The 13,999-nt window shown below is 42.9% G+C and overlaps 2 protein-coding genes across 7 annotated transcripts in view; both read right to left on the bottom strand.

Annotated features, from left to right (window-relative positions):
- Positions 1 to 1,317: 1,317 nt before the first annotated feature.
- On the bottom strand, positions 1,318 to 10,281 carry vegfd (vascular endothelial growth factor D). 2 transcript variants are annotated; one of them, XM_034680557.1, is made up of 8 exons: positions 9,464 to 10,281; positions 5,506 to 5,707; positions 5,312 to 5,432; positions 4,959 to 5,028; positions 2,617 to 2,747; positions 2,359 to 2,474; positions 1,775 to 1,934; positions 1,318 to 1,599 (listed from the first exon to the last, which is right to left on the bottom strand). In XM_034680557.1, exons 1-8 carry the CDS (start codon positions 9,569 to 9,571, stop codon positions 1,581 to 1,583), a joined length of 927 nt encoding a protein of 308 aa, XP_034536448.1. In that variant the 5' UTR covers positions 9,572 to 10,281; the 3' UTR covers positions 1,318 to 1,580. The 2 variants fall into 2 exon arrangements, with proteins under 2 accessions (XP_034536448.1, XP_034536447.1); XM_034680556.1 differs by lacking the exon at positions 9,464 to 10,281 and adding an exon at positions 5,798 to 6,004.
- A 279-nt stretch (positions 10,282 to 10,560) lies between these two features.
- Positions 10,561 to 13,999, bottom strand: part of pir (pirin) — a 9,971-nt gene continuing 6,532 nt past the window's right edge. For 3 of the 5 annotated variants that reach the window (XM_034680212.1, XM_034680211.1, XM_034680213.1), the window contains 5 exons: positions 13,935 to 13,979; positions 11,746 to 11,828; positions 11,357 to 11,423; positions 11,112 to 11,205; positions 10,561 to 10,968 (listed from right to left, as the gene is read on the bottom strand). In XM_034680212.1, coding sequence (XP_034536103.1) covers positions 10,821 to 10,968; positions 11,112 to 11,205; positions 11,357 to 11,423; positions 11,746 to 11,828; positions 13,935 to 13,979 — 437 coding nt within the window. In that variant the 3' untranslated portion in view covers positions 10,561 to 10,820. Of the gene's footprint in view, positions 11,206 to 11,356; positions 11,424 to 11,745; positions 11,829 to 13,934; positions 13,980 to 13,999 lie in introns of all 5 variants that reach the window. The other 2 variants (XM_034680214.1, XM_034680215.1) reach the window with 2 other exon arrangements.

The raw sequence follows: 13,999 nt of genomic DNA, 5'->3' as shown, positions 1-13,999 counted from the left end.
GAAATCAATACACTCACTAAGCAACAACAGTGAATGAACCACAGTTACCAATAATGCACCTGTTTAATGACAAGCCCACTCTGTCCCCAGAGCCTGAATTATCCCAGATATTATTATAACTATTATTATTATTTTAATATTATTATAACTATTATTATTATTATTATTATTATTATTATTATTATTATTATTATTATTATAGTGAGTAGTTGTTATCATTATCATTATCATTCTTATTATTATCATTATTTTACTATTATTATTATTATTATTAATATTATTATTATAATAAATAATTATTATCATTATAATTATTATAATTATTATTGTCATCATTATTATTATTATTATTATTATTATCATTATTATTATTATTATTATTATTATTATCATTATTATTATTATTATTATTATTATCATTATTATTATTATTATCAAAGTCATTCGTTATTTTTATTATTTTTATTATTATAGTCATTATTATTATAGTCATTATTATTATTATTATTGTTATTTTATTATTATTATTATTCCTTTTATTAAAGTCATATATCCGGCATAAAGCATCATGGTTCACTTTCTTCATTGTCTCAGAGATGCACGTTGAGTCCGAGGCGCTTGAGGACGGTGTTGGACTGAAGGTATTTCCTCTCCCGCTGGGTCGCAGAGCATGGGCGCAGTGTCTCTCTTGAAAACAAATCTTCTTCCAGTTCTTAGGTTTCTGTAAAGCTCCATGAGGTTTTCCTTTATTGAGTCTTCTTCTTCTTCTTCTTCTTCTTCTTCTTCTTCTTCTTCTTCTTCTTCTTCTTCTTCTTCTTCTTCTTCAGGGAACACATTTCTCTTAGAGTCCAGAATCAGCTTATCCACTCTGTGATCAATCAGACCTCCCGATCACTCGAGGAGTTTCTTCATTTTGTGCGTGACTTCTGAAACGAATGGATCTCAGCAGTAAAGATGAATCAGAGAGCGAAGGAGAACATGGACACACACAAGTTTGAATTGAAAAGTGTTTCATTTGAACAAACCCGTCCTCTCTCTAACTGCTGTTAAACAATAAAACAGGAACTCTTCTAAGAGGATCAATCATTCTAATAGACTTTAAATGAAGTGAGGTCTGAGGATCAGGACTGAGAGGGTCCCCATGCCCTCACAGGACTTTAGACTTCAGCTCCTGTGACTCCTGAAGGTTTATAATCAGGATGAGTTTAAATCCCTCTCCACAGCTGGATACAAAGAAGGTCAGCAGATAATCATGAGGATGATCAGGAAACATGGAGGGAAGTGAATTTATTAAAAAAAATACCAAAGAGGTTCAGATTGTATAAAAATACTCTTTAATATAAACTACATGTTCAGTGCACAAAGAACAAATGTACAAATCAATAAACTTTACAAATCGATCGGCACATTTAGTCTGCGTTTAAAACAATCAGTAACATTGTGAGTTAATATCATCTGATTAGTGAAGGTGATCTGCATAAATAGGACTGTAAATAAATTATGAGCCTTTGTTCTCTGCCTCCAAACATCCCATCGTCCTCGGAGAGCAGGTTGTCTGGATCTATGTCCACGGTGGTTTTCTACTTCGGCCACCTGCAGCTGTGAATCAAAGAGGAGGGTCAATGAAGTCTGAATCCGTCAACGTGTCACAAAGTGTGTTCCTCTCTGACTCCACATGAACCTGAACTCAGCATGTTGATTCAGAAGGAATCATCTTTCAGCTTAAAATAAAGATCAGATCTGTTTTCAACACACAGACTAATTAAAGCTTCACCTGCACGAGTTCGGATCGAAATGTTGATGTCTGTGGGCACAGATGGAGGAGTTGAGATGACAGCGATATCTCGGCTGTGGAGTCGTTGCAGCTCGTTGAACACAGTCGCAGCGGTCAACGTCGATCTCACAGTCGGGCATCCAAGAGCTGAGAGGAAACTCTGAGAACAGGTCAGAACCACGGGCGCTCAAGTTAAACTGAAGCACAACAACGTCTGCTGTCAGGCCTGGGTTCTCACAAAGACAGGGCTGCATGCAGAGAACCAACAGGTGAGTTTATCCTGACAGATTACCAATAAGAATCAGAATCAGAATGATAATGGTGTTTAACAGGAATTAAAGAATGCATCCTGAAAAGACTGAAATCTCTGTTCACAGACTGCTGGATGAATCCACACAGAGACGTTAACATGAGGAGCTTTTAAGCTCTCTGTTCAACACTGGGACAGTTTCAGTACTTAAACAAATCTAACAGCTCTGTCAATACTCATATTATAAAAAGTGTTAGTGTTCACAAAAAACATGATGTTCATGCTTTGAATAATAGGTTATAATGCTAACAGCTACTCTCACACAGATACACACCTGGTGTACTGGACGGGTAAGGGATGCATCTGTCTGCTGAACAATCCCAAATCAAGCCGCTGGCACAGAGTCTCCTGGAGTCCTCTGCGTCTGACAGCTGGCTCATCGGAGAGCAGCTGCCAACAGACCACACAAAGAAGAAGTGAAATCAAACATCTAATAAACATTTTTTAAAATCATATTTATTAACCATATTTATTGATCCTATTTATTGATCCTATTTATTAATCATATCCATGAAAAAAACAAAGGACTCACCCGCTGCTGCTGCTGCCTGGTTGAGCATTACGCCGTATTATAGCCGGCTCCATGCACCGGCACTCTGTGTGGTTAACTACTTTAATCAGCACGGGCTCTGGGACAAACTTAAAGGGAATCACACTGAGGACCTGAAACACACACACAAAAACAAACATGCACACAAAAACACACATATGTTGGTGTGAGATAACTGGAAACTCTAGTTGCTGTTGTTAAACTCTAAACCTCAGAGTGGGGTTGTCACAGAGTCATGCTCACTCACAGTTTCGTTCACGTATTCATGTGTTTGTGTTGGTCACAGAGTCATGCTCACTCAGTTTTATTCATGTTTTTGTGTGTTTGTGTTAGTCAGAGTCATGCTCACTCACAGTTTTATATGTTTGTGTTAGTCAGAGTCATGCTCACTCACAGTTTTATGTGTTTGTGTTAGTCAGAGTCATGCTCACTCACAGTTTTATTCATGTTTTTGTGTGTTTGTGTTAGTCAGAGTCATGCTCACTCACAGTTTTATTCATGTTTTTGTGTGTTTGTGTTAGTCAGAGTCATGCTCACTCACAGTTTTATGTGTTTGTGTTAGTCAGAGTCATGCTCACTCACAGTTTTATGTGTTTGTGTTAGTCAGTCATGCTCACTCAGTTTTATTCATGTTTTTGTGTGTTTGTGTTAGTCAGAGTCATGCTCACTCACAGTTTTATTCATGATTTTATGTGTTTGTGTTAGTCAGAGTCATGCTCACTCAGTTTTATGTGTTTGTGTTAGTCAGAGTCATGCTCACTCACAGTTTTATTCATGTTTTTGTGTGTTTGTGTTAGTCAGAGTCATGCTCACTCACAGTTTTATTCATGTTTTTGTGTGTTTGTGTTAGTCAGAGTCATGCTCACTCACAGTTTTATATGTTTGTGTTAGTCAGAGTCATGCTCACTCACAGTTTTATGTGTTTGTGTTAGTCAGAGTCATGCTCACTCACAGTTTTATTCATGTTTTTGTGTGTTTGTGTTAGTCAGAGTCATGCTCACTCACAGTTTTATTCATGTTTTTGTGTGTTTGTGTTAGTCAGAGTCATGCTCACTCACAGTTTTATGTGTTTGTGTTAGTCAGAGTCATGCTCACTCACAGTTTTATGTGTTTGTGTTAGTCAGTCATGCTCACTCAGTTTTATTCATGTTTTTGTGTGTTTGTGTTAGTCAGAGTCATGCTCACTCACAGTTTTATTCATGATTTTATGTGTTTGTGTTAGTCAGACTCATGCTCACTCACAGTTGTATTCATGTTTTTCTGTGTTTGTGTTAGTCAGAGTCATGCTCACTCACAGTTTTATTCATGTTTTTGTGTGTTTGTGTTAGTCAGTCATGCTCACTCACAGTTTTATTCATGTTTTTGTGTGTTTGTGTACGTCAAAGTCATGCTCACTCACAGTTTTATTCATGTTTTTATGTGTTTGTGTTAGTCAGAGTCATGCTCACTCACAGTTTTATTCATGATTTTGTGTTTGTTAGTCAGAGTCATGTTCACTCACAGTTTTATGTGTTTGTGTTAGTCAGAGTCATGCTCACTCACAGTTTTATTCATGTTTTTATGTGTTTGTTTTAGTCAGAGTCATGCTCACTCACAGTTTTATTCATGTTTTTATGTGTTTGTGTTAGTCAGTCATGCTCACTCACAGTTTTAATCATGATTTTGTGTTTGTGTTAGTCAGAGTCATGCTCACTCACAGTTTTATGTGTTTGTGTTAGTCAGAGTCATGCTCACTCACAGTTTTATTCATGTTTATATGTGTTTGTGTACGTCACAGTCATGCTCACTCACAGTTTTATTCATGTTTTTATGTGTTTGTTTTAGTCAGAGTCATGCTCACTCACAGTTTTATTCATGTTTATATGTGTTTGTGTACGTCACAGTCATGCTCACTCACAGTTTTATTCATGTTTTTACGTGTTTGTGTTAGTCAGAGTCATGCTCACTCACAATTTTGTTGTATTCATGTGTTTGTGTACATCACAGTCATGCTCACTCACAGTTTTATTCACGTATTCGTGTTTTTGTCTTAATCAGAGTAATGCTCACTCACAGTTTCGTTCACGTATTCGTGTGTTTGTGTTCGTCACAGAGTCATGCTCACTCACAGTATTATTCGTGTATTCGTGTGTTTGTGTTAGTCACAGAGTCATGCTCACTCAGTATTATTCGTGTATTTGTGTGTTTGTGTAAGCCAGATTCATGCTCACTCACAGTTTTGTTTGCGTATTTGCGTGTTTGTGTTAGTCCCAGAGTCATGCTCACTCACAGTTTTAGTCACTTATTCGTGTGTTTGTGTTCGTCAGAGAGTCATGCTCACTCACAGTTTTATTCACGTATTCGAGGGTTGTGTTTCTGCAGGTCAGGCCCTCCTGATTACAGCAGCCTCCACATCTGTCAGCAGGACACAAAGTCACATCTGAATAAAGAGGCAAAGTGTGTGGCAAAGCACTGACTAAGTATTTTACGTACACAGAAGAGATAAATTAATTCTAATTCATCAACCACAACATAAACTTTCCCTAAAGGATGGTAAGAGGTCAACAAACTCTGAACATACACTTTCTACTCCTCACACAGTAATCAGCTGTTAGATTAATAATCCAGCTGTTATTTGTTGATTGATATTTATTGGTGTCATGTCTTTGAGTGTCTCATCTGTTTATGTTAAACGAACCTGTGGACAGACACACACGGAGGCTTGAAGAACATGGAGGGTTCAGTGCCCAGCTCTTTGGCCACGTCCACACAGGTTTCCCTCGGCATGCACTGAGTCTTCTGCCACTCCTCATCTATGGCTGAATGAAGAAACACAAAGATCAGAACCTGTAAACTTACACAGACTGACATGTGACAAACTCTTTATCAGACCTTTCAGGATCTCCAGGCTGAAGGACTCAGCGGCGTAGCGCGTGGAGCGATGGGAGCCTGCTGATGGTGGAGAAGAGAGAGTCTCCGGCTGCTGCAGCCTCATCCGACACTTCCACAACTTCCAGTCTGGAAAATCAGCCAGCATCAGCAGCTCGTCCAGGCTGGATGCCGAGCGCACCTTCCTCTCCCACTGCTTCAAAACCTGCACAATAAAGAGAGACAGGTTCACTCAGTTACATCCTCTGAGATCACAAATGACTCTTTAAACCACCACAGGGTTTCTGTAAATTACATGAACATCAGGGACAACAGTCACGCCTCTGAGAACCAATGAGACTCTCTTGCAGCATGAGTCCACAACTCTCTGAGTCCACAGATCTCTGAGTCCATGGCTCTCCCAGTCCACTGACTGCAGGTCGATCTTTGTTTGCTTTATTTGGTCTCCATATTGAATCTCTGACCTAAACTCAAAAGTCATCTGGATTCTCACATTTCTGATTCTGAGTACAGACTGAATAAAAACTCTGACAGCACAACAGCTCCCCCTGGTGACTGGCTGCAGTATAGTTAAAGCCTGCCTCCTCCTTTATAACAGACCAAAGCTCTTTGTTTTTATCATGCTGAATTATGTGCATGTGTTATTTTTCAGAGTTCAGTTTTTATTAGTTCTCTGATGATAAAAGAGGGGAAGTGACATCATGACTGACAGCTCTGTTGACAAACGCTTCACCAACATTTTCGCACCAGATAAAAAGAGCAGAGGAGAAACAGCGACAGAACACCAAGACAAGAGCTAAAAACAAGAATCAAGTAAGTCTGTGTGCACGCTGCAGGAGAAGACGGGACAATGACGAACAAATGGGCAAGACAATAGCTGTCAAAATCACACCACGCGAAAAGTAGTGACGAGAGGTCATTGGAGGTTAAAAAAAACAGAATTTGGCAAAAAGTCAGATCACGTTCAGACATAGGAGAGAATATAAAGTTATCATAGGAAATAAACGTTTTAGTTTGTGGTCAGAAAGTGTAATAATGCAGGACGGGTAGGAGGAACCTGCAGACAGAGACTGGTGATGTCAATCCTTCAGATCCATCAGCAAGATCTCATGCTCAATCTTTGGCTCCAATGTACATCAGAGTCAGTGCAATGATTCAGCATCACAGACTGTGTGATAAATGGACGTAGTCTCCATGACGTCACCCATTTGTTCAGTCTGTGATCCTTCAGTCTGTGATCCTTCAGTCTGTGATCCTGCAGTCTGTGATCCTTCAGTCTATGATCCCTCAGTCTGTGAACCTTCAGTCTGTGATCCTTCAGTCTGTGATCCCTCAGTCTGTGATCCCTCAGTCTGCGATCCTTCAGTCTGTGAACATTCAGTCTGTGATCCTTCAGTCTGTGATCCTTCAGTCTGTGATCCTTCAGTCTATGATCCCTCAGTCTGTGAACCTTCAGTCTGTGATCCCTCAGTCTATGATCCTTCAGGCTGTGAACCTTCAGTCTGTGAACCTGTAGTCTGTGATCCTTCAGTCTGTGATCCCTCAGTCTATGATATTTCAGTCTGTGAACCTTCAGTCTGTGATCCTTGAGTCTGTGAATCTTCAGTCTATGATCCTTCAGTCTGTTAACCTTCAGTCTGTGATCCTTCAGTCTGTGAACCTTCAGTCTGTGGTCCTTCAGTCTGTGAACCTTCAGTCTGTTAACCTTCAGTCTGTGGTCCTTCAGTCTGTGATCCTTCAGTCTGTGATCCTTCAGTCTGTAAATCTTCAGTCTGTTAACCTTCAGTGTGTGATCCTTCAGTCTGTGAGCCTTGAGTCTGTGATCCTTCAGTCTGTGAACCATCAGTCTATGATCCTTCAGTCTGTGAACCTTCAGTCTGTGAACCTGTAGTCTGTGATCCTTCAGTCTGTGATCCCTCAGTCTATGATATTTCAATCTGTGAACCTTCAGTCTGTGATCCTTGAGTCTGTGAATCTTCAGTCTATGATCCTTCAGTCTGTTAACCTTCAGCCTGTGATCCTTCAGTCTGTGAACCTTCGGTCTGTGGTCCTTCAATCTGTGAACCTTCAGTCTGTTAACCTTCAGTCTGTGGTCCTTCAGTCTGTGATCCTTCAGTCTGTGATCCCTCAGTCTGTGAACCTTCAGTCTGTAAACCTTCAGTCGGTGATCGTTCAGTCTGTGAACCTTCAGTCTGTAAACCTTCAGTCTGTGAACCTTCAGTCTGTGATCCTTCAGTCTGTAAACCTTCATTCTGTGATCCTTCAGTCTGTGAACCTTCAGTCTGTGATCCTTCAGTCTGTGAATCAGCAGTCTGTGAACCTTCCGTCTGTGACCCCTTTGTCTGTGAGCCTTGAGTCTGTGATCCTTCAGTCTGTAAATCTTCAGTCTGTTAACCTTCAGTGTGTGATCCTTCAGTCTGTGAGCCTTGAGTCTGTGATCCTTCAGTCTGTGAACCATCAGTCTATGATCCTTTAGTCTGTGAACCTTCAGTCTGTGAACCTTCAGTCTGTGGTCCTTCAGTCTGTGAACCTTCAGTCTATGATCCTTCAGCCTGTGAACCTTCAGTCTGTGAACCTTCAGTCTGTGAACCTTCAGTCTGTGATCCTTCAGTCTGTGATCCTTCAATCCATGATCCCTAGTCTGTGAACCTTCAGTCTGTGATCTTTCAGTCTGTAATCCTTCAGTCTGTGATCCTTCAGTCTGTGAACCTTCAGTCTGTGAACCTTCAATCGGTGATCCCTCAGTCTGTAATCCTTCAGTCTGTGATCCCTCAGTCTGTAATCCTTCAGTCTTTGAACCTTCAGTCTATGATCCTTCAGTCTGTGAACCTTCAATCGGTGATCCCTCAGTCTTTGAACCTTCAGTCTGTGAACCTTCAGTCTGTACGTCTTACTGTATGAGAGGACAGGATGACATGCAGCGAGGTGTAAGAGGAGGTAGTCGTTCCATCCACTGACAGAAATGTACTGTATGTACACAGACATACTGGAGCGTAGTTTAAAGGATCAGATGATGTTTGACATCTCTCCGTTACGAGGAGCGGAGCTCTGATTTAGGGAGGAACTGAAAGCACCTGTCATATTCCCGCAGTAGGGCAAAGTTCCCACGATGACATCAGAAGGAAAGGGAAGCAGAGACGAGTTTCTCTGTTGATCTTATTGTCTTTACTTGTAGTATTACATACTGGAACAGGACTCACATGAGGTCCTGCTTCAAGGGTTTGTCCTGTTTGAACACACTGAACATTAGATCAGACTCAGCAGGAGAGCGGAGAGAAGGAGAGTCACGTTTCAGCACATTTGGAAAGCATGTCAGTGAAGATGGTCGGGGAACATTAAACTCATCTGCACAGTGTTTCCTTTATTTCCTCTGTGACACTCTGATATGTTCAGTGTGCTGCAGAACTCAGGGCGGGGCAGATTGGCTGGCTAACTGCTTCCACTTAAATCAAAGGAACAACAACAAAAAATAGGGAGGTTTTCCCATCATGACTTCTACCAGGGGATGGACCAACTAATGGGAAACAGAGAGAGAGAGAGAGAGAGAGAGAGAGAGAGAGAGAGAGAGAGAGAGAGAGAGAGAAGACAGGAAGAGGTAAAGAACAGGGCAGAAGATGGACAGCTGGATGAAAGAATCAACAATGTGAAATGCTGTCTAATGAGGACACGATCATTAGACATGCTCTCTGTTAGCAGGATCAAAGTGCAAACATAATGATGATGAAGATGGCGAGGTATCAGCGGACTGAAGGGGAACATGTGAGCAAGCTGCACTGACAGCAGAAGCCTTCATGTGATGTAATGAGCACACAGGGAAAATGATATAACCCAAAAAACACACATCAAGCCCTGAACGCACCGACAGACTCAGAACATGTTTGAGTTTTACTGAAATAAGAACCAGATCCGTCCTCACACAATCAACTCATAACACATCTTTAGATCTTTACAGCAGACTCACCCGGCTTCCAGCCTCTCGGTGCAGGCTGAGCCCAACGTGGATCCAGCTCAGCTCCACCACCAGAGTCACAAAGCAGGTGAGTCTGCACAGAGTCCAGCTCGTCTTCATCCCTCCGCTTTGCTGGCTTCCTCTGAGTACTCAGCAGAGCTGAATGCTTCCTGGACTCCCCTGACCAGTTGAGTCCCTCAGACCACACACACACACTTCAGTCTCTCAGTGCCTGAATGTGCAACACAAACTCCAGCTGCACTGTAGTGTGTGTGTGTGTGTGTGTGTGTGTGTGTGTGTGTGTGTGTGTGTGTGTGTGTGTGTGTGTGTGTGTGTGTGTGTGTCTAAGTCAGATGTAACCTGTCACAGAGATCCAGACACACCAAACGGAGGAGTCTACAGAGGCTTTAAAGCAGAACCAAACGGGTCCAGTTCAATAGAAGACTAAAGTCCAGATTTCCTTTGAGACGTCTTTTCTGTGTCCGAATGATTGAAGTCCTTTGAGACTCTTGAGGGCTTCTAGCTGGAGTATTTGAACCAGTTCCTCAGCACTCAAACTCTCCTCCCTTTCTCCCCCTCCTTAAAGTCTGCAGACCCTTGGCGTCCCTCTCCTGCTAATTTCTGTGGTTACAGTTTCACTTCCCCTCAGTGAGTCCTCAGATCTTCAGATCCTGCTTTTGTAAGTCCATGCAGAAAAACCTGCGGTTTTCCTCTCAGATGTGGTCTAGGTTCAGAGAGCTGTCCGTCAGCCCTGCTGGTTGCTGTGTGCCCCTGTCTCCCTAAACGACTGTCTGACCAGTGATCAGTTAAATCTCCGATCAGGGTCTGCAGCTGCCAAAACGCACGCAGCCGTAGAGCAGGAACATGTGTTTTAAATGTGATCCAGACCGCGGTTAAGTGCGAGGGGAAATAAGATGCCAGCACCACCCCTGTCCCACCAACACCACACCCACTGTCTGTCCAGGCACGTTTGATTTAAGACCTGAGAAAATAATGATCCTTGAGGAATAAGAAGAAGAAGGAGAAGAAGTTAATCATTTTATGATTTCTGTGTAGCTCTGGCATCTCTACCTGGAACAAGTTTTTTAATGATCACAAAGATATTTATGTGATCTGTTCAGAAACGGCTTCCTTTATTTATTGTGCTGAATCAATACAATGAATATAAAATCTTTAATGAGTATAATAAAACATTCAATACACGGAGGACATTTAAACTTCCCTAGAATCAGCTCAGTGTTCTTCATGACAACAACATGTGCATCACCGGTCTCTCTCTCTGCTGCAGCGCACAGACACAGGAGGGGAACATAATAAAGCTTAAATTAACACGGGCAGGCAGAGCACATGTTTCCTAATATCTATATTTTTAAAGGAGAGGGAGGGCAGCTGCTTTCGCTGCTGCTGCTGCTGCTGCTGCTGCTGCTGCTGCTGCTGCTGCTGCTGCTGCTGCTGCTGCTGCTGCTGCTGTGCTGCAAACAGAGGAGCCAGTTTCCACAAACATGGAGCGAGATGTCCTGTAAAAACACATACAGCCCAAGCTCTGAGAATACACACACATCCACAAACGTCAGCTGTTTGTAAGAAAACAAACATCTGTAAATAATAATAAGGTCAATATTTCCCCAGAGGCGCTCAGAGAGAGTCTCGGATCTTTGACCTCCAGTTCACGGCCCGCTCGAAGCCGTTAGTGCCCGTCCTGTAGTCCCTGATGGCCTGTCTGATCTCTTCTTCTGTGGTCATGACAAAAGGACCTGAAGGGCAGACAGACACAAGAAGTCTTACACCACATGGCCTCTGAGACCACTGAGACCACTGAGACCTCTGAGACCTCTGAGACCACTGAGACCACTGAGACCCGTCCAAGATTCAAGTGAGCAAAGAGGAAAGACAGAAACCACGTACCCTGCTGCGCCACAGGCTCTCTGATTGGTTCTCCAGCAATCAGCACAAAATGGGAAACCTCCGAGCTCTGAGGAGGAGAGAGGAGGAGGAGGAGACGTTATCTGTGTGTCTGAAGTGGACAGACTGTCATCTGTACGGTTCAAACCCAGGGACCAGGATCCACACGGATAAATCTGTCAGACACAAAGAAGTTTCTTCTCCAACATGTTAAATATTTTACTTCATTAAAAGACAACGCTCTGATTTAAACCTGACGACTAAAGTCTAACAGTAAACCAGCGTCCACACGTGAGGGACTGACTTCATATGGAGGATCATATGTGTTATTAAAGCGGTCCAGCAGACACATGAGTCCTAACGGGTCTGATGATCAGAAGCTGAAGACTCACCTTGTTTTCAAACTTGACACAGTCTCCATCTGCAAGCACCGCGGTGTGATGAGGCTCGATCTGCTGCTGATCTTCGTCTGGACCTGAAACAAGACCGGTCTCAAGTTTGTTCATGTCATAACGTCTGACGACACTTTAGCCTCCATAACACAGGAGCCAAGACTCTGATCCCCGTTCACAGGCTGATGGAGACAAACGAGGGATCAGAGTCCATGTTGAGAGAAACGTCTGAGTCTGGTTTGAATCAGGAGGCTGGACTGTTGTGACTCACTAAGATCAGGATGCTCAGATAAGTCCTTTAAGACTCTGCAGCTGCTTAAAGATTCAAGAACGAGAAAGAGATCTTTGTCCTCCCATATTAGCTTCTCTGCAGCTTAGACTACAATTTAAAGTCCTTGTTTTCAGCTCAGTGGTTGAGTTCACGTTGCCTCGTCCACAGCCCTGAGCTCGCAGAGTGCAGACCTGCTTCAGTTGCCTATAGTCCCGAAAAGTAGTGTTCAATGATCAGCCCCTTCTACAGGGGGCAGATTCTCTAAGAGAAGGTTTAAAGCTTTAAGCCGGCTCAGGCTCACATCGGATCGGCCCCTAGTTATGCTGCTGTAGGCTTAGACTGCTACAGGACGACTTGGCTGTTCACCAGTTTTCTTCTTAAAGGAACGTGTTTCCTGTTTGTTTGCACACCAGTGGATTCATGCTCTCTGATGATCTAACAGACTCTTTCTGGAGATAAAGTTGAGATGATCAGACCGCTTGTCTTTTAAAAGAGAGCGTGACGGTTTATAGACGTGAGGACTGTCGGGGACCGTGAAGCTGAACCAGAATCACGACAGAAACTGGAACACGTTCAGAAACAGGAGATGAAGAGAAACGTGAACAGACATCAGTGGGACCGTAAGCGAACCTTCTTCAGTCCACATCACGTCAGGACAGTTGAGTATATCAAACCCACTCGGGATGCTTGGTGTGGATTTATGCAGATATCTGATTGTTCCACTGCTTCACCTCTGAGTGCTCGCTGCTGTTCGTCTAAGTTCTGAAGACTGAAGTCTGCTGACGCGTTGATGCATCTCAGGTTCTACTCTTCAGGATCTTTGGTGCTGATCCAGATGACGGTTCCTGAGCTGCACCATTAAACAGGAAGTGTTGTTTTGCTCGTCCTCACCTGGTGCTATAAGACGTCCACACGGTCCATGTGTTGAAGCTCGATGGTCATTGCATGTGCATCATTAATGCTTCTCCTCATCGACCTCAGTGATCGCTGCACGTTTCTCTGTCTGCTGACTCACTCCTCCAGCTTTAACTTGCTGCTCTGATAATATGAGGATCATAAAACCTCCATGAGCAGAAGAGAGGCGCCTGCCTGTTTCAGACAGTCTGACCTGAAGTAGTTCTTTGCTGCAGAAACTCTTTCTGTGCTAAAGTTCAAAAGCTTCAGCTGTCATCAGATTCAGCTGTGAGTGATTGAGCAGACGACACGTCATGTTAGGATGTTATACGTCATCTCATTTTATCTAAGCAGCCTCTCTCTCTCTCTCTCTCTCTCTCTCTCTCTCTATCTTTCTCTCTCTCTCTTTCTCTCTCTCATCAGAACATCTGCCAGCCATTACATCCAGACTGAGCTCCTGCTGTGTAACGACGGAGCGTAATGAAGTCATGATGACCTTTAATAAAAAGGAGAAGGGGAATCCTGACTGGAAACAATAGGTTTCAACACTGAAGCAACTGGAACAAGTTCCCTATTTCTAACAGTTTGTTCTCATGCGAGGGGAACTCCCCGATCATAGCACGTCATCCAGACGCAGGACGACCTTCTCTTTAACAGACTTCTTCCATCAGGGCGGAGCTACAACTTTCCACACTCGTGTTTCAGGAACAGTAGCACCATCATCTCTCCTCTGAGGCTGACTCTCAGATGAAGGATATTTAACAGTCCACGGAGCTCTAAAGGTTAACACATGGCCCTGTTGGCTGATGGAGAAGTTAATGCTGGACGGAGATCACACACATTTTTGTTACGTAGAAGTAACAGCAGGGAGAGAGGGAGGGAAGGTATGGAGAGATCAAACAAGCTGAGTGCAGAAATAAAGAACGTACGAGTTCCTCAGAGATCAACCTTTCCCTCAGCATTACAATAAAAAACACTTCTTACATAAACACGAGTTCAACGAGTCTGAGCTGAGGAGACTCACCCACATGGACAGATCCTGACAGAGTGTAGATGAATGCAGTCCATCCTGCAAACACAGAAATATCA

Source organism: Notolabrus celidotus, chromosome 3 (assembly GCF_009762535.1).
Source record: "Notolabrus celidotus isolate fNotCel1 chromosome 3, fNotCel1.pri, whole genome shotgun sequence".
Taxonomy (NCBI): Eukaryota; Metazoa; Chordata; class Actinopteri; order Labriformes; family Labridae; genus Notolabrus; species Notolabrus celidotus.
This window is presented reverse-complemented; position numbering and strand designations above follow the sequence as displayed.